Below are 21,757 nucleotides of genomic sequence, written 5' to 3'. Positions count from 1 at the left end.
TTGTGGTCTGGCCTGCTGGCAGAGGCCCAGGAGTAGCTGCGGAGTTGGGGAGGGTGGAAAGAAGCGAGGCCCGCTCCAGACTGCGGGTCTCAGACAGTCCCACCCCCACACACAGACTTTTTGGCTGAGCGGGACCGTTCCAGCCCCGCCCTGACAGCTTTCCCTGGAAGCAGAGAACAGAACTTTGACCCCTGCTAACAGCCTGAGGGCAGGCTTACCCAACCCAGCTCCTCCCAGAACAAGAGCTGTTAGCAGGACACAAAATCAACAGTACAGCCTGTTCCTCCAAGCAAACGCCACCTACTGACAGGGACGGCATCTTGCACAGCCTTTCCACGGCACCCACTGACTCAATATACAGGGAGTGGTCCAATTTCACCCACAGACACCACCTAACACCTCAGAAACTAAACAAGGTGTGTGAATACCCAAACAATAACCTAAGGAAAGAAACAACAACTGATCGACATGGGAAGAAATCAGCGAAAGAACTCAGGAAATATGAAGAACCAAACGGAAAACACACCCCCAAAGAGGAGCACCAGCCCCCTAGAAACGGACACCAACCAAAATCAGGAAACCAATATGACAGAAGAGGAATTTCGTATGTGGATCATAAGAACACTCACCCAGCTGCAACAACAACTCAATAACCAACACAAAGAAACCACAGAAAGTCTCCAGGATATGGGAAAAGAAATAGACACAATGAAGAAAAGTGTAACCGAACTCCTGGAAATGAAGAATCAATTCAAGGAACTACAAAATACAGTGGAAAGTCTCAAGAACAGGGTAGATGAAACAGAAGAAAGAATCTCAGAGCTTGAAGATAACACCCTCCAATTAAATAAATCAGTCACAGAAAGAGCAGAGAAACAAGAGAAAAGAGCAAAGCCTACAAGAGCTGTGGGACTATGTGAAGAAACCTAATGTGAGGGTTATAGGCTTACAAGAAGGGGAAGAAGACAACACTCAAGGGTTGGACAAGCTGTTTGAAGATATAATAGAGGAAAATTTCCCAGGCCTTGCTCAAAATCTTGATATACAAGTTCAAGAAGCTCAGAGGACCCCTGGGAGATTAAATGCAAACAGGAAGACGTCACGACATGCAGTCATCAGACTGACCAAAGTATCAACTAAAGAGGCCCTTCTAAGAGCTCTAAGACAAAAGAAGCAAGTAACACACAAGGGAAAGCCAATTCGAATAACATCAGACTTCTCTAATGAGACTTTACAAGCAAGGAGAGACTGGGGCCCCATTCTCACTCTTTTGAAACAAAACAATGCCCAGCCTAGAATATTATTCCCTGCAAAACTAAGCTTCATATATGAAGGAGAAATAAAAACATTCTCAGACAAGCAAAGGCTCAGAGAATTCACCAAGACAAGACCAGCCCTACAAGAAGTACTTAAAACAGCATTATGCACGGAACATCATAATAATAACCCACGAATATAAAAACAACCAAAACCCAAAGATATTAAAGGCCAGATATTACAATGGCTCAAGACAGAAATCATAGCAACAACATCCAACCCAACAGAATGATCAGTAATCTACCTTACCTATCAGTTCTCTCAATAAATGTGAATGGCTTAAACTCTCCACTCAAGAGACATAGGCTGGCTGAATGGATAAGAAAATACAGGCCAAGTATATGCTGTCTTCAGGAAACACATTTAACCTGCAAGGATGCATATAGACTAAAAATAAAAGGGTGGAGATCAATATTCCCAGCAAATACAAGCCAAAAGAAGGCTGGTGTGGCAGTTCTAATTTCAGACGATTTAGTTTTTAAACCAACAAAAGTAGTAAAAGACAAAGAGGGTCATTATATAATGGTGAAGGGCACAGTCCAACAAGAAGAGATAACAATTTTAAATATATATGCACCCAACTTAGGTGCACCCAGATTCATAAAGCAAACCTTACTGGAGCTAAGCAAATGGATTAATAGCAACTCCATAATCGCCGGAGATTTCAACACCCCACTGATGGCACGAGACAGATCCTCCAAACAGAAAATTAATAAAGAAATAATGGACTTAAACAAAACTCTAGAACAATTGGGTCTGACAGACATCTACAGAACATTCTACCCAAAATCCACTGAATATACGTTCTTCTCATCAGCTCATGGGACATTCTCTAAGATTGACCATATCCTAGGACACAAAGAAAATCTCAAGAAATTTAAAAAAATAGAAATCATACCACGTACCTTCTCAGATCACAGTGGAATAAAACTAGAAATCAACCCTAACAGAAACTCACATTTCTACACAAAAACGTGGAAATTAAACAACCTCCTACTAAATGACTACTTCGTAAATGAAAAAATCAAGACAGAAATAAAAAAGTTCTATGAAGAAAACGACAATGGAGAGACAAGTTATCAACTCCTCTGGGACACAGCTAAAGCAGTTCTGAGAGGAAAGTTTATCTCCATAAATGCCTATAACCAAAAGACAAGAAGATCACACATAGACAATCTAACGAAACAACTCAAAGAGCTGGAAAAAGAAGAACAGACCAACCCCAAACCCAGCAGAAGAAGTGAAATCAACAAGATCAAATCAGAAGTAAATGAAATTGAAAACAGGGAAGCTATTCAGGAGATTAATAAAACAAAAAGTTAGTTCTTTGAAAAAATAAACAAAATTGACACACCATTGGCTAAGCTAATGAAAAGCAGAAAAGAGAAATCTCTAATAAGCTCCATCAGGAATAAAAAAGGAGATATCACAACTGATCCCAAAGAGATACAAGATACAATTTATCAATACTACAAAAATCTTTATGCACACAAACTAGAAAATGTGGAGGAAATGGACAAATTTCTAGAAACACACAGCCTCCCTAGGCTCAACCAGGAAGAAATAGATTCCCTGAACAGACCAATCTCAACAGCTGAAATAGAAACAGCAATTAAAAATCTCCCTAAAAAGAAAAGTCCCGGTCCAGATGGCTTCACACCTGAATTTTACCATACTTACAAAGAAGAACTAGTACCTATCTTGCAGAAACTATTCCACAACATCGAGAAGAACGGAAACCTCCCCGACACCTTTTATGAAGCGAATATTACTCTGATACCAAAACCAGGAAAGGATGCAACAAAAAAAGAAAACTACAGACCAATATCCCTAATGAATATAGATGCAAAAAATTTCAACAAAATCTTAGCTAGCCGAATCCAGACACTTATCAAAAAAATAATCCACCACGACCAAGTGGGCTTCATCCCAGGGATGCAGGGATGGTTCAACATACGTAAATCTATAAATGCAATTCACCACATAAACAGAAGCAAAAACAAAGACCACATGATTCTTTCAATAGATGCAGAAAAAGCTTTTGACAAAATTCAACACCCTTTCATGATACGAACACTTAAGAAAATAGGCATAGAAGGGACATACCTAAAAATGATACAAGCCATATATGACAGACCCATAGCCAACATCATACTGAATGGGGAAAAATTGAAATCATTCCCACTTAGAACTGGAACCAGACAAGGCTGCCCACTATCTCCACTTCTGTTCAACATAGTACTGGAAGTCTTGGCTACAGCAATCAGACAGGAAAATGGAATCAAAGGTATCCAAATAGGGGCAGAAGAGATCAAACTTTCACTGTTTGCTGATGATATGATATTGTATCTAGAAAACCCCAAGGATTCAACCAAGAAACTCCTGGAACTGATCAATGAATTTAGTAAAGTCTCTGGATACAAAATCAATACACAGAAATCAGACGCATTCATATACGCCAACAACAATCTAATTGAGAACCAAATCAAAGACTCAATTCCCTTCACAATAGCAACAAAGAAATTAAAGTACCTAGGAATATATTTAACCAAAGAGGTAAAAGACCTCTACAGGGAGAACTATGAAACACTGAGGAAGGAAATATTCAGAGGATGTAAACAGATGGAAATCCATACCATGCTCGTAGATCGGCAGACTCAATATCATCAAAATGTCTATAGTACCCAAACTGATGTACAGATTCAATGCAATACCTATTAAAATCCTATCAGCATTCTTCACAGATATAGAAAAAATAATTTTATGCTTCGTATGGAACCAAAGAAGACCCCGAATATCAAGAGCAATTCTAGGCAACAAAAACAAAATGGGAGGCATTAATATGCCAGATATCAAACTATACTACAAAGCTGTAGTAATTAAAACAATATGGTATTGGCACAAAAATAGGAATATGGACCAGTGGAACAGATGTGAGAATCCTGATATAAAACCATCCTCATATAGCCATCTAATCTTTGACAAAGCAGACAAAAACATATGCTGGGGAAAAGAATCCCTCTTCAATAAATGGTGCTGGGAAAACTGGATAGCCACCTGTAGAAGGCTAAAACAGGACCCACACCTTTCACCTCTCACAAAAACCAACTCACACTGGATAACAGACTTAAACCTAAGGTATGAAACTATTAGAACTCTAGAGGAAAAAGTTGGAAACACTCTCCTAGACATCGGCCTGGGCAAAGAGTTTATGAAGAAGTCCCCAAAGGCAATCACAGCAGCAACAAAAATAAATAAATGGGACATGATCAAACTACAAAGCTTCTGCACAGCCAAAGAAATAGTCATGAAAGTAAACAGACAACCTACAGAATGGGAGAAAATTTTTGCATCCTATGCATCCAATAAGGGACTGATAACTAGAATATACTTAGAACTCACGAAAATTAGGAAGAAAAAATCAAATAACCCCATTAAAAAGTGGGCAAAGGACTTGAACAGAAATTTTTCTAAAGAAGACAGAAGAATGGCCAACAAACATATGAAGAAATGCTCAACATCTTTAATCATCAGGGAAATGCAAATCAAAACCACAATGAGATACCACTTAACCCCAGTGAGAATGGCCTTTATCAAAAAATCTCCAAACAATAAATGCTGGCGTGGTTGCGGAGAGAGAGGGACACTCCTACACTGGTGGTGGGACTGCAAACTAGTTCAACCTCTGTGGAAAGCAATATGGAGATACCTTAAAGCGATACAAGTGAATCTACCATTTGATCCAGCAATCCCATTGCTGGGCATCTACCCAAATGATCCAATGACACTCTACAAAAAAGATACCTGCACTCGAATGTTTATAGCAGCACAATTCATAATTGCAAGGCTGTGGAAACAGCCCAAGTGTCCATCAATCCAAGAATGGATCAATAAAATGTGGTATATGTATACCATGGAGTACTATTCAGCTCTAAGAAACAATGGTGATATAGCACATCTTATATTTTCCTGGTTAGAGCTGGAACCCATACTATTAAGTGAAGTATCCCAAGAATGGAAAAACAAGCACCAGATATATTCTCCAGCAAACTGGTATTAACTGAGTAGCACCTAAGTGGACACATAGGTACTACAGTAATAGGGTATGGGGCAGGTGGGAGGGGGGAGGGGGGCGGGTATATACATACATAATGAGTGAGATGTGCACCATCTGGGGGATGGTCATGATGGAGACTCAGACTTTTGAGGGGAGGGAATGAAATGGGCATTTCTTGAAACCTTAAAATCTGTACCCCCATAATATGCCAAAATAAAAAAAAAAAGAGAAGGGACTTGATTTCATAAAGAATGCCCATTCTTTCTTATTCCTCATCCATTTTACTGCCTTACTGGTGGAAAATGACAGGAAAATTAAAGAATGATATTTATGTGAATGTCCTATACATCTTTCTTCATGTAAATTCTATATCAATAAGATTCTTAGGAAATGCTCAAGTCTTCAGGTGAATTTGTTTATTTTGACTGCCTTAAAAGCATCTTCTAGGATGCTATACAAATGTAAAAACACCATGCCTCTATGGTTTCTCTTGTGAATATTTATCAGAACATTTGGCCCCACCTGACTGATGAAAAATCCAACAGTGGAGGGAGAAATGGCTCCAGCTGTGTGTGCAAAGACTTGCATTAATCCCTTGAGAAAGCTGCTGTACCTGGGAGAGAGAAAAAGAGAGAAGGGGGGAAACATTCCCATGCAAACAAACGGTTAATCTCAGCAGGTCTGTTGTGACTCTGTGCTTATCTCTGTGTATGCCGGAATTGTGCAACCCCTTGGTTAAACTTGGATAAACGTACTGACTAATGATTGGTATAATCTTGTGCTGGGGTCTGAGACTTCCAAGGGGTAACCTGTACTAATTTGTCAACATTGTTTATACAAAACATACACCTTGATGGTTTGTACCTGGTTTATAGATTTTGGGAGGGGGGTTGTTTCTGATATTGAGTCTAATTTTGTAGCTTTGTTTTAGGTATAAAAGACCTCTCCTTGGGTATAAAAGACCCCTCATTGGATGAAATTGTGGCTCCCCTGAGACCAAGGTATCTCCCACGTATCTTGGTGGTTCATTATCTGAAGATGAAGTGTTCCCTATTGAGAGGGGCAGAACCCTGTGAGCTACATTTGGAAGTGTCAGTGAACTCTGGTATTTACCTGTATCAGAGTTAAATATTTCTTCTGAAATGCTGTGTCCTTTCCCTTTATTAAAGCCTTACATGAGCATACGCTGTAGAGTCTCATGAATCCTTTCAATGATCCAACCCTACGTAACTGCTGCATTCCTCAACAGAGAGAGATGTGTGTGTGTCTCCCTCAGCTGAGCTGTGAGTGTGGCCACTGACTCTTCTTGTTCACACCTGAAAAAACTAAGTTCACAAGAGCTTTGGGTCTCTTCCAGGCATTATTTGGATGTAGGGCTGTTGCTGATGTTTCCTGTGACCCGTTATTGCACATGTCACATTTTACCTGTGTGTCAGAGCAGGTTTACGGCTACTGGACCCGAACCGACCTTATGTGAGCATGAGGCAAAGGGGTCCCTACCGAGGAGCAATATCCAAGAAGTTGATAAGGGCTCCTGCTTCACAGAGGCTGCTCATGGCAGAGCATAGTACCAAGAAGGTCATGGTAATGCTGTGGCTGGATCTGACCCAGGTCAGGAACACGAGGATCACAGATGGGAAGAGAACCCCTGGGGTAGGAAAAGCCCAGAGTAAATAGAAGGCTTCCCTGAGCTTCCCACATTCACCCCTGTGTCCATCTCAGCCCTTACCAATGGCAGTGAAGAGTTTCCTGATGGTGATGAGTCTGAGGATTTTTCTGGAGAGGAGAAAGTCTGCCAATAAACCTCCAAGGATAATGCAGATAGAGCCAACGACAAACGGCAGGGATGACAGTATTCCACTCTGAGGACCAGAGATGAGGTGAGGTGCCTATGCCCTTACCACCCCCACCATGACACAGATTGACCCTGGACAGATTGTTCATATCTGTGGCTTTCTCTATATACACATCACTTTTAATACAAATTTCATGTTACTAGAATGAGCCAATATAATTTTAGTGCCAGGGGAAAATATGCATATAGCTCAGTTTGCCATAAAAATAAAAAGAACTCATGTTCTCTTTATATATAAAGATCACCTGGAAATAGATATTTAAAAAGACCAAAATAAAAACAGACAAAGGATATGAAAACTTTATAGAATAAAGAAAAATAGGTTCCTCCTAAACACATTAAAAGGTACCCAACTTCACTCATAATGAAAGAAATGAAAAATAAAACTGTAGTGAGATACTATTTTTCATGGATCAAATTGACAAAAACTCAAAAATTTTTTGACATACTCTGTGCTGACACTGTAGAGAATCAGATACTGACAAATATTGTTAATGCTCTATGGAGGGCAATTTGACAATACATATAAAAGTTTATAGTGCATTTACCCTTTTACTCAGCAATCTCAAATGCAGAGATTTGTGCCACAGAAACAGTTGCACAAATGTATGACAAATAAACGAGATTTTCACTGCAGCATTACTCAAAGTTTGGAAACAACCCAAATATGGCTCAGTAATGTTCCCATGTGCTGATATGAAAAGATCCTGATGGTATATTACATGGCAAAAACCTAGTATATAAAAAGCAGAGCAACATATACAGAGTATAATGTTTTGTGTAAAAAAAAAAAAGTTGGTAAAATAAGAATATACATGCATCTGTGCTTGCATTCTCCCAAAGAAACGATGGAAGAATAGATTAGTAATTTAAAGAATTGTCTATGGGACACAATTGTCTATGTGGGCTGGGAAAACAGAACAGCTTAAGAACAAGAATGAGAGAAAGATTTTTCACTATACATTTCCATATAGTTTTTTAAATGTTGAAATTTGGTCAATTAAATCCTCTAAATTAAAATTCCATTTAATAAAATGCAATGAAAAACAGACCATCCTTTGTTGTATAAGCCAAACAATGAAAAGGAGTTAGCTTTTACCTGGTTCAAGAGGTTCATTTTATGGACGAGTAAGCCAAGGCCATCAAGGTTATGTCACGGTGAGAAAATCCTGAGAGCTATGGAGTCCAGGTCTGCTGACTTCTCAGCGTGGGAAGCTCTGCTGTCTGGTCACAACTTATCTTTCCATTCCTTCCTCCACCCCACACCCAGCCTTGGACTCTGAGGATGGGGAGCTGGCCTTATACCAGAGAGAGATCATTCCCAGTAGCCTGCCTCAGGATGTCTGCCACTCAGCACTGGCCTCCTGCTTGTCTGGCCCTTCTGTCCCTGATTCTCTGGCTTGATGTGCTGGTTTCACTATCTGCTTCTGGCCCTCTTCCTCTTTAAGAAGAGCCACTTCTTCCTGGGGTTTTCTGATCTCAGTACCTCATGCCTCCAGCCTGCTTGCCTGCATGCTAACTGGATTCTTGCCACTGCTGAGGTCAGCTCTCTGCCGGCCACTTAGCAAGTTTTCGCCAGAGGATCCCAGTCAATATGAGAAAGCTGCTTTCTGAGTACAAGGGGTAAGAGTGTAATGGTAATTCAGTGGCCTTGTGAACTGTCATAGCTGTGACATCTGATACACTTTTATGATGTGCATCTAGCAGGAATTGAAAGCTCCTGTCAGCTAGTCAGAGCATCCATTCATTTTTGGAAAATTTAGAGAGCTTTATACATATGTGCATTTTTCTCTATATGTGTTATACTTGAATAAAATGTTTTTTAAAAAGGCATTATCCACAAATTTTTATGTCAGTCTTATTTGGGACTTTATGTCCTATTAATGCTGTCTTATTTTCAGCATGTTATGTTTCTCTGTCACAATTTTCTCAAAGGCAGTATCTGTTTTGTTACTCCTTTATTGCTTATGCTGCCAGCAGAGTGTCTTGTTTGCAAATATTAATTGGATTGAGTGTAAAATTTTTGCATAGGTCCCTTAAAAATATGATATTCTGTTAATATCAATATCAAGCTAACCTAGAACCATACCACCCTGCTCTAATAAATAGTAAACCACATTGAAATTAATCAGAATCTAAGTTAACCAGGTTGCATTTCCTACATGGAGGTCCTGGGTCCCTGATTTTGTGATCACGAGAGAGACAAAGCATCATATAATGAAACATTTAAACAGAAGAACAAAATAAGTTTCCTCTGTACTTACATCTCTGAGGTTGACTTGAAGTACAGAGTTGATGTATGTTGGTGTGTATGCCATAATGATATGCAAAAGCCAATATTCACAGAAATAAGAGACTAAAATGGCCCAAAGTGGTAAAGATTTGATCATAGCCTTAATGGGAAGAGACCAGCCTGGTGAAGGATCCTGGAAGAAAGCACATGTCAGTTTCCCCTCCATAAGAAGACAAGCGCTTTCTCTATTGCACTCTTCACCTCTGAGACATCTGGATGGACATAGGGAAATGGCAGCAGACTTCCTCAATGTACCTGTTGAGCCAGTGAACACACAATGTATGTCTTCTCACTAGCGCTGATAAAGGGATGGTTCACAGGGTCATTGTAAATTAAAGGAAAGCAGAGAAGACAACAGGCACAGCCAATTCCACCTAGGAAAGAGGATCCAGTTAGCACTGGGTTGAAGTTCTTCTTTCGGTTTAACTCTGTCCTGAGATGATTCCTGTGGTTAACAGAATCACTGGCTCCAATACTCCACTCTTCAATTTTCTGGTTGTCATAATAACAGGAAAAATTTAAAAGAATGTATTAAATAAATAAGCATAACTAAAAATATAGTCCCACTAAGATAACATTTTTGAAACCTTATGAAAGAAATTGCTCTGGGGTCTTTTGGGTTCAATTTAGCAGCAGGGAGAAATGTTACAATTCTTTTAAAGTCATAAGGTTATTCTAGCTACGTACTCAGGCTACTAAAACTTAAATGTTGTCTTTACAAGCCAGCAAAATTCACAACATAATTAGCTCTGAATATTATCAACTTTAGCTATGTAAATATCCATATCTATTAGGATTTGGTTAACTATAGATAAGTTGCATCACAGAAATCATGCCCAGCATTCTCTGTCATAAAATAAAATTCTGAGATTTGAAAAACACAAACTCACCAAAGATATAGAAGATATAAGGCCATCCTATGGTCTGGCAGAGGACACCGCCAACAAGGAGAATGATGAAAGACCCAAGCACTGACCCTGAACAGAAGACACAAGGATGTTGGGTGAGAAGGTCAGTCTTGAGACTCCATGCTTTCTACAGAGCTGAGTTGCACAGTGATTGAAGGTATTATCTGCAAACAAGACTACCTTGGTTCAAATCTTGTCCTCCACTCAGTAGCTATGCAATCTTGGACAAGGTATTAGTCTATTTGTGTCTCAAATTCTATTATGGAAATAATTACATATAGCTGACTCATAAGATTGTTCTGAGGCTAAAACGAAGTTAGTATATACAAAACATAAGAACATTTGGTGCATAGAAAGCATTCAGTTATGATAAAGAAAGACAGTATAGGATAGTGATTTAGAGCAAGGACTATGAAGACCAGAGTAATCAGAATATAAAGTATTGGTTCTGTTGATAGGCCTTTGCTGAGCGCTCTCAGACATATAAGGTAAGAATTAGGGTATCAATTACCTGATGTAGCAATAGAAGTGAGCTGACTTCTTTCCAGTGGGGGAGCCCATTTGACCCAAATTGAAAACTGACCTGTTAATACCATAACCTGGGGGGAGAAAAATTCCATTCTTGGATATCTGAGGTCATTTTAAAACTATATTCTTCTTATACTTGGAAAATATCTTGGTACCTGGGCTATGCCTTGGACAACCCGAAGGACAATGAGCAAGGCCACTCCAGCATCTGCTGCCAGTGGAATGAAGAAGGTCAGGACTGAGGAAATAAACAAACCAGCACCAACCACATATTTGGCTCCAAGTATTCCAGCCATGTAGCCAATGGGGATTGGAGCCAAGAATGAGCCATAGTTCAGGGAGCTGAGGATGATTCCCTGGATTTCAGGACTCCAGTCATACGTAGGAGGAGCCTAGATGACAAAGAGATTTGCACTGTTTGATTAGAGAGTTGACAGTTTTTATTGTGAAGACTTGAGAGGCAAAAAATAACTGGCAATTCTCTTTCCTTTTACCTCTTGAATTCCTCCAATATACCAATTTCATAAAAAAAAAAAAATCCTAAATATATGCCCAACACACTCTTTCGCCTCTCCCTGACACAATTAACTGACCAGTTAAAACATAAGAGAGTCTGTCTGTAAAGAAAGAAAGCCTATAAAGAAGAAAGCATCATAGGCAAAGTAATAAAAATATATGTGGAAGGAAGGAAGAGAAAGTAGACTTAAATCTGTGAAACATATTTTGTGGTGATTTTTTTTCATCATTGTAGGGGAAGAATTTAATGTCCACTAAATGGTAAGATCTGTTTTCCTTCATTCTAACTTAGTCCCTGGTTACACTCATAGACACTAAATAGAGATATAATCTCCTTAAATACATATTATATTCCTGTGCTATTTTTGGCACATAGTATATGACCAATAAATATTTACTAGGTAAATGACTTTCACTCTTTAATTAGATCACCCATTAAGCCAGACAATTTGAGTTAAAGAAAGGGCCCAGTCTTATTAAACTTACCACTGCCTTAAATCCCTTTAGAGTTTCATTCCAGTAGTGCTGAGATTCAGTGAAGGGCGTTTCTGTGGAGGCATTGGGCTGGGAGGGTGAGGCTGTGTTGTTCACCATAGCTGGGATGGCAATGCTCAAGTTCATTTGTTGGGTGTAAATCGAAAAATTACAGAGGTGCAAGATGAGGGCCATCCCATGTCGGAATGAACAGAAGCCTAAGAGGAGAAGGGCACAAAAAATCTTATAATCAGAATGCTTTTCTCCCACCCTTCCTAAGTCTGAAAGAGGGAAAAGATTGGTGTCTGTCTGCAACACAGAAGTATAGGGTGTGCAGATATTGTTCTGTAGGTGTCTAGTGGACCCCTGTCTCCCTGGGAGGTAGTGGGGGAGGTAGCTCCCCTCAAAAACATTGTTCAAGCAGAGACTTGAAGAATGTGTGGAGTTGGTGAGAACAAGCATTAGGGAAGAGCTTTACAAGCAGGGGTCCTGGGATGAGCAGATGAAAGTGAGAATGGAAAGAAGTGGATTTAGAGAAAGAATTGGCTGGAAGTAGTGACTGATTATATATGAATAGTGAGAGAGAAGAAATGGTTGGAAATGACTCCCAAGTGCCCTACTTGGGCAGCTGGGATAGCTCGAAGTGCCATTTATAATGGGAGAACATGGAAGATAAACTTGTTTAGGGTCTGAGAGGCAGATCAAACTTGAAAGATAAAGGCTAAGGTTAGATTATAGAAGTTAAATAACTTCATATTAGTATTGTAATCTGTGCTTACACAAAATTTGCCAGTGTTCCATAGGCACTGTGGAACTATCCCTATGGTTGAATCCAAATACATTAGTTTGACAATAGCTTTAAGGGTTGATCAACTATCCCTGTAGAGAAATCTCAGAGGTAATATGTGATCACTGCTTCAAGGTATGTTAGTGCCCTGATTCCTGGCTCCTGAAAGAAAGCAAAGTTCTTGGAGTGGCCAGCGTGATTTCCTTTTGTGAAGTGATGCTCTTGCTAAGTTCTAGGAAATGACAGATCCTCATCTTTGGTTTAACTCTGAGAGCATTTAGTCAAAATCCCCTCCTCCCATACCATTCAGAAAAATTCACATTGGAATTCTCATTAATGTCATATTGATAGGACACATTAATTACAAAAGATTGCCATATTTATAGTATTGTCTTCTCCTTGCCAAGAAGGGATGCTTACCCATGTACGAGTATTCAAGTCTTTTACTCTGTCCCAAGGTGGAATTTTATAATTATCTTCAGTTAAGGCCCACACACATTTTGTAAAGTACTTTTTATGGTTTCTGTAACTGGGTTCTTTTGCCTATCATTTCTGTCAGGGTTTTCCTCCCCTTTGGTTTTGATTAAATAAATAAAGACACATTATGTACAAATAATGGAAAAAAGAGTTGAGTATACTTACCATTTGAAACATTTACTTCATTCTCTTGGATACTTTCATTCACTGGCATTTTCAAAACAATGTTGAATAGGAATGGTGAGAGTGGGCATTCCTGCTATATCTGAATTTACTGAGAATGCTTCTCACATTACACCATTAGGTGGTACACTGCTGGTTGTTGGTGTGACATGTACTTTAATCACATTAAACTATTCATTTCCCATTTTTAAATATTTTTATGGAAATGCATGAGTTTTATTAAATGTGTTTCAATCCTGGAATCAGATACCTGGATTCTAATCCCAGCTGCCCTACCTACAGTTGTGTGTCCTGGGACAAGGTATTGAACTCTCTGTGGCCCCCATATTTCACTTGTAAAACAAGATTAATAATAGAGCCTACCTCAAGGTACTGTGATGACAATTAAATAAGTAAATTCATTATTGTTAGTAATGGCCAACTATCCTTGCATTCTTGGCATGATATCTTTTTATTCTTAATAGGTTACTTTTAATGAAAAAAACATGATTTATTTGCTAATATTTTAGCTAGAATCTTATTGAGATATATAATTGAGCTTAATTTGTAGTTTATGTGTTTGTTATTTTTACTACATTATACTTTTAAAAAACGTTATAAGCTTTCCAGCTCAATCTATGATCTGAAGTATCTTAGGTACACAGCCATTTTCCTTTTTCTTAATAAACTTTTAATTTTTGAAGAATTTTTAGATTTATAGAAATATTGAGTTCTTATATACAAGTTTTCACTATTATTATATTACTATGATGCATCTGTCACACTTAATAAACCTACGCTGATATATTTTTATTAACTAAAGTTCATACTTCATTCAGGTTTTACCTAATGTCATTTTTCTATTTCAGAATCTTATTCAGAGTATGTTGAGAAATATGATTGAGGAATTAATGAGATGTAGCTCATAAGACCATTATTTTAATGTATCGCCCTATATTGCTATATTAAAGACAGAAACAGGAGTTTGCAGGGTTTTGCTCTGAAGGAATGTGTGAACTCAATGGTTCACTTATTAGAGGCTGCTATCATGGGAGAGCTCTCAAATCTCCAGTAGGGATGTTTTCCAGGAAGTCTTCCCGGTGTCTCAAAATCTGTGATCTTCCTTGTGTCTTGAAAGAGAAGGCAAGGCAAATATGGCACACAGTATTGGAGCCGGAGACAATGAATGCCCTTTGACCAGAGAGGCGCCCTAGGGGTTATAAACAATCTGTTTTATAGAGATGGGTTTCCTGCTCGCTCCTGTCTGTCTACCTTTAAGTCCACAATAACTAAATCAAAGAAATATAGGATCACTATACCTCTTTTGTTATACCTTTGTTAATTGACAACTACCTCTTAGAACTTAGAAGTTAGTCCCTGAAAGACTTTGTACCTGTTTGTTCACCTAGATAGATTAGAAGCCCTTTAAGAGGACTTTTGACCCCAACCCACTACCTGTCTCCCCTAGCAACTGCATTCCCTTATATGTAAATATGTTACCCTGACAACTGGTAATTGATATCTGTGATTATAAAAACCTGTGTGAATCTAACCATATAGCTAAATGTTCACAGGGACATGCCAGTCTCCTAGGTACCCTGCTGTGTTACATCTGATCTTTTTATATAAAACTATAAACCATACCTTAGTCTCTGTGTATTCTTTTATTCTCTCTATTTCCTATCAATTTCCTTATCCTCTGTGGCAACCCCTATCTAAGGGACTTGGCTCCTCGGAGAGAAGTAGCTAATCTCCTCGCAGGCCTGACTCAATACTTCCCCACAAGAGTACACTTACACCTTACACTTAGCTGTCATCTCTCCTTGGGTTTCTCTTGGCTATGACAGTTTCTCAGGTTTTCCTTGTTTCTAATGACCTTGACAGTTTTGAAGAGTACTAGTCAGGTGTTTTGTGTAGTGTCCCTTAATTGGGATTTGTCTAATATTTTTCTCAAGATTAGACTGGGATTATGTGGTTTTGAGAGGAAGACCAGAGAAGCAAACTGCCATTCTCATCACAGCATACCAAGAATGCACACTGTCAACATGTTCCTCACTATCAATGTTGACCTTGATCCCCTGGCTTGAGCTAATGTTTGTCAGGTTTCTCCACTTGAAATTACCCTTTTTTTTTTTCTCCTTTTCCTTTTAATTTTTTGGACGAATTAACACGTACAAATGTACTCTGAAAGAATTCATATGCACCAGTCTGTGTAAGGAGTGAGGAGCTATGCTCCATCTTCTTAAGATAGGAAGTCTACATAAATTATTTGAAATTCTTCTGCACAGGGTAGATAGGCATTTTCTGTTCCTTAAAAATCTCACATAACTTTTCTAGTTAAACTACCAAGACATAATTTGTTTGTTTTAAAGGGGATAGCTTTTTGACAATTATCTCCATTTCTTACATGTTTTTTGACATGTATAATTTTTCTTACTTTTCTGCATTCAGATTTATAAATTATAAATTTACACTTTCTAGAAATTATAGTTTCCATAAAAGTATACTGTAATTAAATTATATTTAAAATATTAAATCTTTTAATACTTAAATTTTATAATTAATCAATTATGTTATGATTATATAATTAAATTTATATAAATTATAATTTCTAGACAATCATTTGCTTACCTACTTTCTCCATATTAGCATATTATATATTTTAAATGTTTCTGTCTCCTATATTCTCATAATTACTTGTATTTAATCTCTCTGTTTGATTAATTTGAGCAGTGGATTGTTGGTTTTATTGCCATGAATGGCATCTTCTTTATCAAAGTGCTTATATATATTTTTCATTTTAATTTCCTGCACAATTTGAGTTCACATTATTTTCTACATTTAAGTTATCTGTTTTGTTTTTCTGCATACTTTCATTGAGGTTGTATACTCAGTGGATTGGATGTTTAATTAGTTTGTTTTCTTTTATTATTATATAATCTTTGTTTACTTCCCTTCCTCACATCCATCATCTTCTGCTTCACTATCTTGCTACCCTTTTCATTTTTCATGACTTTTTCAAGCCTCAACTTCATGTCATTTGATTTTCTGTAGTGATAATTTCTCTCCAGATTTCCAAGTTGATTTCTGTAGTCACTTATATTTTCCTCTCCTCTGTTGCACTGGGCCCCTGATGCTAAGTTGCAGATCTCTGGAAAGACTGGTGAGCTGTGAGGGGAAAACTCCAGGATGTGGGCCCATGTATGCTTCACCCAGCACGTCCCAGCACCGGAGACCCTTGAGGGGCTCACTGTGCCTGTGGTCTGTTCTAGCAGCGTCTAGACACTGCTACTCCTAGCTGGAACATGAGCCGACGCTCCAGAGCATCTTCCTTTCTTCCTATGACATTGCACCATGCTTCAGTGATGGGAGTTTTGTCAGCTCTTGGCATCCTCTCTCAACTTTTTCCAAATTGTATGAAATCTAACAGCAAGCTTTAGAGTTTGTAGTGTGCGGTATTAATGATTCCCTAGTTTCAACCGAGATAGAAGTACTTTCTCAAAGCATTGTGCTTGTTTTATTTATTTCAATGGCTTTCAGAAAGGGGTTCTATTGTAAATTGGCCTTCAGGTGAATTCTTCCCCATAGGCGGGAATATATCCACCTCCCTGTGGGCTTTTTTGATTGGGAGAAAAGCGGCTTTTCCTGATACAGCTTATTAATTCTCAGTGCTATCCCCACCCTTCTGTGGTCACCACAGTAATAGAGGAGCAAATACCTGTAAACCACAATCCTCAGATGACCATGCAAGCATGAATCCATTCAGATTCTACTAATAAGAGCATGCTAGCACAATATGGAAGGCTGAACTCAATGAGAAAACATTATGCTCCAAAGGAAGCTGCAGGCAGGTGAGTGAGGGTCAGTTGTGGCAGACATGGGATTTTTGCCTGGGACTTTAGGGTGTCTGCCTGAAAACTGCCCACATAGCTGGGATCATTGGCAGTGTCTCATCCTGCACTTGTGGATTTCCTAAGGGTGGCCCACCTGACTTTTGTTTCCCCAGTGTTCCAAAAGCTGTGGAATCATCCAGTCCTCTACATTAAACTCCTTTCTTCTTGAAATACCTAGACTGGCTTCTGTTTTTCTGACATAACCCAGACTGATATAGCAGCTCCTGGGCCTCTGGGGGATAAGAGAATCAAAGGTCAATGTGGTGTCTGTCTCCACCCCAGTCCCACAAATTCTTAATTGAGCCTGATAAGGACCACTGACCTTCCAGCAGACCCTCAGGATCCAGCTTTCTTCACTCGGGATCTCTAGGGATATGCGAGCGTAAGTAGTTCTGTTGTGTGACCAGGTGCCCAGATGGGACATATAATGGGAGAAGGGGCATTTCTCCACACCTCATGGGACCTGGATTTCCTTCTCTCGCATGTCTTGGAAGCACAGCAGTGCCCAGCAAAAACATCAGTAGCCTTTGGGGGCACTAGCACCCAGAGGAAGCCCCAGGAGTCTGATACAGAGGACCTGGGCATGGGCTGGAGAAAGAAATGAGGAAAAGCTGATTTTGGACATCAACTGATGAAGCTATCAGCAGGGTTTATTCCTAAGCACTATGAGAAATATTAATACTTGGAGATGCAATGACATAACAAAATAACTTGGTAAGCCTGAGGAGCTGGGGTTCTGCCTTACCAGGTGAAAAGAAACTTCACAAAAAGCATGAATGTTATTAGCATGATACCATTTGTAACAACAGGCTGGGGTTATAGAGGTATTGCCCAATACAGTTGTAGCTTCGGGAATAGTCACCAGAAGACTGAGCAGCATGGTGGTACAGATGTTTTAGAAGACTGGAAAAAACTGGAAAGACCACATATGAGTCCCATTTTAGACAAACTATAAATGAACATTCCAGTGACAGCCAATAAGTGGGCTGAGGAAGGAAACCTGTGTTAGCAATAATAATAATAGCTAATGTTCATATAGTGTTTACTATCGGCAAGGTGTTACTCTAAGTATTTATATTTTAACTAATTTAATCCTTGTGGTAATCCTGCGAGTTAGCTACTGTTATTATCATCCCAGTTTTACAAATGGGGGAATTAAAATCTAGGAAACCTGCCTAAGGTCATATGGCTCATAAGTGGTGGAATCAGGATTGAAAACTCAATCTGGCTTCTAATCTGTGGTCTTACTCAGTGGGCCATACTGCACCTTGGTAAAATTTTATGCATACGTTCTTCATTTTACTGATTTTAAAGGAGAGAAAGAGGGTTAGTATAGGATAATTTGGCCAATGGTGTGGTACAATAGACTCTAAAATACTTGGAGATGGAGAAGACCTTTAGCCAAGACCACTGAATTGGTATTCATGCTGGGTCACATGGTGGGAGGTTGATTGTAGGATGAGTATTAGCATGTATGTCTCCTTATTTCTTCTTTGGTAGATGAAATTAGAAGAACCCTCTTTTTCATGAAGGTATGCATACTCCCTAACATATAAACTATAATAGCTAAAGTGTTGGGTATCAAAAAGCATTCCATCTTGGTTAGTGTTTTGCTTTTTGAAGGCATTATCTTACGAAAAGCCTATATCCTTAAGAAAATAAATGAATAACATAGTTATAAGTCATTAAGTATTTAGCGTAAAATAAGGTGTTGCACAGTTTTCCTTAGGGCATATTATGGAAAAGCACAAAGTTGCCATGTAGATAAGAGGCAAGAGGAAAGGTGACTTTTCTGTCATGGTTGAAAGGAAAAGCCCATTCTTTTTGAGGCAGGTCTGGGTTCAACATGAGCAGAGTGATCTAAGGGGACATGCCCTAGACCTAGAATCAGACAAGCCAAAGGTTGGTTTCCAGGTTTCTGGTTTCCTACTTAGAATCTGCTGTGAATTTTTTCATTCATCTTTTTTTTTTTTTTTTTTTTTTTTTTTTTTTTTTTTTTTTTTTTTTTGAGACAGAGTCTCACTTTGTTGCCCAGGCTAGAGTGAGTGCCATGGCTTCAGCCTAGCTCACAGCAACCTCAAACTCCTGGGCTCAAGCAATCCTCCTGCCTCAGCCTCCCAAGTAGCTGGGACTTACAGGCATGCGCCACCATGCCCGGCTAATTTTTTCTATATATATTAGTTGGCCAATTAATTTCTTTCTATCTATAGTAGAGACTGGGTCTTGCTCTTGCTCAGGCTAGTTTTGAACTCCTGACCTCGAGCAATCTGCCCGCCTCGGCCTCCCAGAGTGCTAGGATTACAGGCATGAGCCACCATGCCCAGCCTTCATTCATCTTTAAATAATATCATAATACCTGCCTGTCCTATATACCTTCAAGGTTTTTTATGAGAAATGAAATAATTATCAGTAAAAATGTTTTGTAGCTACATAGAATTCTTGGTAATTGCCGGTAGCAAGAAGAATGCCATATATCCAAACAACAGAAGTTAAGGTGACATAGATCCTAGTTTTATCCGTATCCAGATTCCCGTGCATGACTTTACCTCTCCTGGAGGATTGCTGTTGAGCCATGTTTAAATTGCCATCATTGGAACTATCTCCCACTGTAACCTTGGTGTCTGCTCCAGTAGACATTTTGGTTCTCTCTTCCTAGAAACTGGCATTTACCTACCAAAATAAAAAAAATACAAAAGCAAATACAGAGAAAATCTTATATGACACTGCCCCAATACTTTTAAAAATTAAGAAGAAATGTTTCTTGGTGGGAAAAGTGATAGATTAGAGTTCAGGAAACCTAATTTGTCATCCTACTTCTATCACCAACCAATTGCCTGGCCATGGAAAGATCACAGTTACCATGGGTAGAATCTGCCTCTCTAAAATGAAGGAACTGGCCTGTGATGCCTTGATAAATGGTAAGATTATTTCTGGTTCTGTGTTCCCATGTCTCTAAACTGACATTAGCATCAACTGAACACTAAAACATGACCATCTTATTTGAAATTTCATCTGGAAGATTTCAGTGGATTAAATTACCTGAAAAACTGTCTATCATAAACACCTGGATATATTAGATAAAATACAGCAAACATCCTTTTATATGCATGGCTCCAAAGATAGTAAGAGATATCCTCATGGATGTAATGAAAAGTTAGAGGTATGTACTAACTCCTTAGTGACCATGAGATTGGATCACAGAGGAGGCATCAATTTCAGTGATGTGGGGACTTGAGATCTACAGCTGTGGGGATGCCAACACCAGAAAGGAGATTATAAGGGAGATCTTAATAGGAAGCCAGAAGCCTTGAAGGACTTCAATATCTTGAAGGAATTGAAGGGGCCCTGCCTATTATAACATTAAGATAGTGACAACTCTCTACATTGTCCTGCGCTCTGGTTCAAAAATAAAAAAATCTCTCCTGAAAATCCATAACTATGTTATAGAGAGTCAAAAATTGGAATTCATACTGTCTGCATTGTCTGAGAATGTATCCCCAGCTAAAAAACTGATTGAAACATTGGGTCCAGGCTCATTTGCTCAACACAGGTCACACAGATTTACTACCAACAAAGCTCTATTTAATATGAACTCAAAATCCAAAATTATAAACACTCAGAGAAGTGATCCACTCAGAGAAGTGATCCACCCAAATCAAGTTCTCAGATTCAACATACAGCAGGCTTAGACTGCAGGAAACTTCCAAAAATAGAATAAACTGATAAAGATATTATGTGAGTATGCTTAAAATAATTGAAGAAATATAATATGGAAGCTTAAACATAAGAAGATACCAAAAAGAAGAGGCAGATTTCAGAAAGAGACTATCTGAAATATAAAAGAAAAATTTAGGCATTGAAATTTGAAATTAAGTGACTAGACATAGCTAATGAAAGAATGAAATAGAAGGTAGAGCTATATAAATTATATGCAATAAAAAGCTCAGTGAGATAGTAAGGGATGATAGCAAAGGAAGTGAAAATATCTAGTGTATATTAAATAGGACTCTAGAAAGAAAAAACAAGAGAATTGTGGAAAGGCAATCCTTTAAGGAATAATAAATAAGAATTTTTAAGAAGAGATGAAACACAAGATTTTTCAGATTCAGGAATCACAATGTGACTCAAGCTAGAGAAGTAAAATTAGACATTAATTGTGTCTAATTTAATTTACTTAGACATATCACAAAGAGACTATAAGACACAAAATGCACAAAAGTTATTTATAATAATAGATACATAAAAGATCACTAATAGAAAGGGAGAAATTAATTACAGCATGATATCAGATAAGGAGTGGCATATTTTAAACTTTGTCAAGATTATTTTTAAAAAACAAAATATAGGAAATAGGCAAAAAGTAAGGAACTATCAGAACAATATATAAATATAGATGAAGAACAAATATGGGAAAATGTGCTCTGCCTCAGGACATGGAAATGAAAAGAACAAGATCATATTAGTTCTTACCTATCAGCTTTCATGAATAT

General features: G+C 38.5%; 1 protein-coding gene across 1 annotated transcript in view; it reads right to left on the bottom strand.

Moving 5' to 3' along the window:
• The window catches only part of SLC17A4 (solute carrier family 17 member 4), a 28,341-nt gene that overhangs the window by 3,647 nt on the left and 2,937 nt on the right, over positions 1-21,757 (bottom strand). The window contains exons 2-11 of the mRNA XM_012741358.3: positions 19,814-19,937; positions 11,961-12,166; positions 11,114-11,350; positions 10,942-11,029; positions 10,413-10,499; positions 9,778-9,896; positions 9,494-9,655; positions 7,104-7,236; positions 6,875-7,022; positions 5,897-5,987 (exon numbers count right to left, since the gene is read on the bottom strand). Coding sequence (XP_012596812.1) covers positions 5,897-5,987; positions 6,875-7,022; positions 7,104-7,236; positions 9,494-9,655; positions 9,778-9,896; positions 10,413-10,499; positions 10,942-11,029; positions 11,114-11,350; positions 11,961-12,166; positions 19,814-19,904 — 1,362 coding nt within the window. The 5' untranslated portion in view covers positions 19,905-19,937. The remainder of the gene's footprint in view (positions 1-5,896; positions 5,988-6,874; positions 7,023-7,103; positions 7,237-9,493; positions 9,656-9,777; positions 9,897-10,412; positions 10,500-10,941; positions 11,030-11,113; positions 11,351-11,960; positions 12,167-19,813; positions 19,938-21,757) is intronic.

This window comes from Microcebus murinus, chromosome 15 (genome assembly GCF_040939455.1).
Source record: "Microcebus murinus isolate Inina chromosome 15, M.murinus_Inina_mat1.0, whole genome shotgun sequence".
NCBI classification, from domain to species: Eukaryota; Metazoa; Chordata; class Mammalia; order Primates; family Cheirogaleidae; genus Microcebus; species Microcebus murinus.
The sequence above is the reverse complement of the archived record's forward strand: the minus strand, read 5'-3'. Positions and strand labels throughout refer to the sequence as shown.